General features: G+C 56.4%; 1 protein-coding gene across 1 annotated transcript in view; it reads right to left on the bottom strand.

The window, feature by feature from the left end:
* Positions 1-869: 869 nt before the first annotated feature.
* Positions 870-1,676, bottom strand: part of AZIN2 (antizyme inhibitor 2) — a 47,019-nt gene continuing 46,212 nt past the window's right edge. Inside the window, exon 11 of the mRNA NM_001293740.1 lies at positions 870-1,360. Within this exon, the coding sequence (NP_001280669.1) occupies positions 1,222-1,360 (139 nt within the window). The 3' untranslated portion in view covers positions 870-1,221. The remainder of the gene's footprint in view (positions 1,361-1,676) is intronic.

Consider the following 1,676-nt stretch of genomic DNA (forward strand, 5'->3'; position numbering starts at 1 on the left):
GCCTGAGCCCCCTGGCGCCCCCACTGTGCCAACCCAGCTCATGGAGGACCTTTTTGTCGTCCTTCCACTTTACCAAACACGCTGTTTTCCTCCAAGGACTCGTCTCTCCCGACACTATGTCCAAAGTATGGAAGACCCGCTGTCCAGTGGGACACACCAGGCAGCAGGCCTCAGCGTGGTCAGGACAGGAGCTGGGGGCGGTGACAGTGTCGGTTCCAACCCATAGTGACCCTGCGCACAACAGAAGGAAACGCTGCCCGGTGAGGGCCGTCCTCACCCTTGATCCCGAGCTTGAGCCCCTGACGCCGCCGCCGCGTGGATCCATCTCGTGGAGGACCTGCCTCTTTTTACCGCCACCCTTCCACTTTGCCAAACGATGTCCTTCTCCAGGGATTTGTGCCTTCTGACAATATGTCCAAAGTATGTAAGACATACAGATGAGAGGGTACCCCAAAAACCCAGAATACCCCCCAAAGTTATGTGTTTAATTTTTTTTTTTTTTTAACAAAACAACCTTATCACCTTCAAAGTACCCTCCATTACACTTACTACATTTGTCAAATCTGCGATTCCATTCTGGCTTGCCTCGCGGGGAAAATGCGTACTATGCAAACTCTGCCCAGCGGGGCTTGCTGTTTTCTGTTTTGTTTTTTGCTTTGGGAAAGCCCTTCGTATACAACATGTGCAGCGGGACATAGTGTGCTGCGGGACTCAGCATGGCCTGGACAGGAGCTGCCGGGAGGGTGGTGGGGGTCGGGTTGTGATCAGCAATGTTGGTGGCAGGGAGAAGGTTCCCCAAGGCCTAGCCTGGACTATTTCAAGAATCAACCTGTCAAGATTCCACTAGAATATTAAACAAAACCAAAATTTAAATATTTATTCGCGTCATATTTACAAAGGTAGTTCGGGAGACCAAGGGAAACCCCCAAGCACCCCCACCCCCTCCCCACTCCACCCAGCGTACCAGGCAGGCCCCACGCACTGCGGAGAAGGCAGACACAGCTGGAAGGGACAGGATTTATGTTGCATACTTTAACTACAGCAAGTGTAAGACTGGTCCTATTTACAGGGCAGAGACCACAGGCGGAGCCAGCAAGGGGGCGGCTGCAGCGGGCACCAGAGTCACGACCAGAGGGTGCCCCTGCTCGCCGCGGCCCCGCCTCGCCTCCTCGAGGCATCTCTGCAAGCCCGCCAGGGTGCTGGTGGGGAGACCGGGCCTGCTCACATGATGCTCGCGGGGGTGAAGACGGGACCCACGCACAAGGTGTCGGTGATCTCCCAGCCACAAGACAGAGGCTTGCACACGTCCTCCGCGTCCTCCTCTGGTTCTGGAGGCAGCAGCTGCCTGCGCAGTGCTTCCCTGGAGGACAGAGAGAGACGAGCAGGTCCTGAGTAGAAACCATGGCGGTTGGTGGACAGGATAAATGCCATGCGACTTTGATGGGGGTGCCCCTCAGGAACTCGGCCCCTCCAGAGCTCGGCAGGAAAGGCCCGCTCAGTTGCTTGACTGTGCACCCTCTGTGACACTGCTGATCTTGTCGCAGGCTTGTGTGGAGGGGGAAAGAAGAGTCCACATCTGGCCCGACAGTCAGGGCTTCACAAACCTGGCTGTGTCGCTACCTGGCACCAGCCCGGGGCACTTGCGCTCATGCACAGTTCTCGATGGGAAGGCTGAG

Source organism: Echinops telfairi, unplaced genomic scaffold (assembly GCF_000313985.2).
Source record: "Echinops telfairi isolate 266 unplaced genomic scaffold, ASM31398v2 ScPeMD7_7457;HRSCAF=8495, whole genome shotgun sequence".
In the NCBI taxonomy this organism is placed as follows: domain Eukaryota; kingdom Metazoa; phylum Chordata; class Mammalia; order Afrosoricida; family Tenrecidae; genus Echinops; species Echinops telfairi.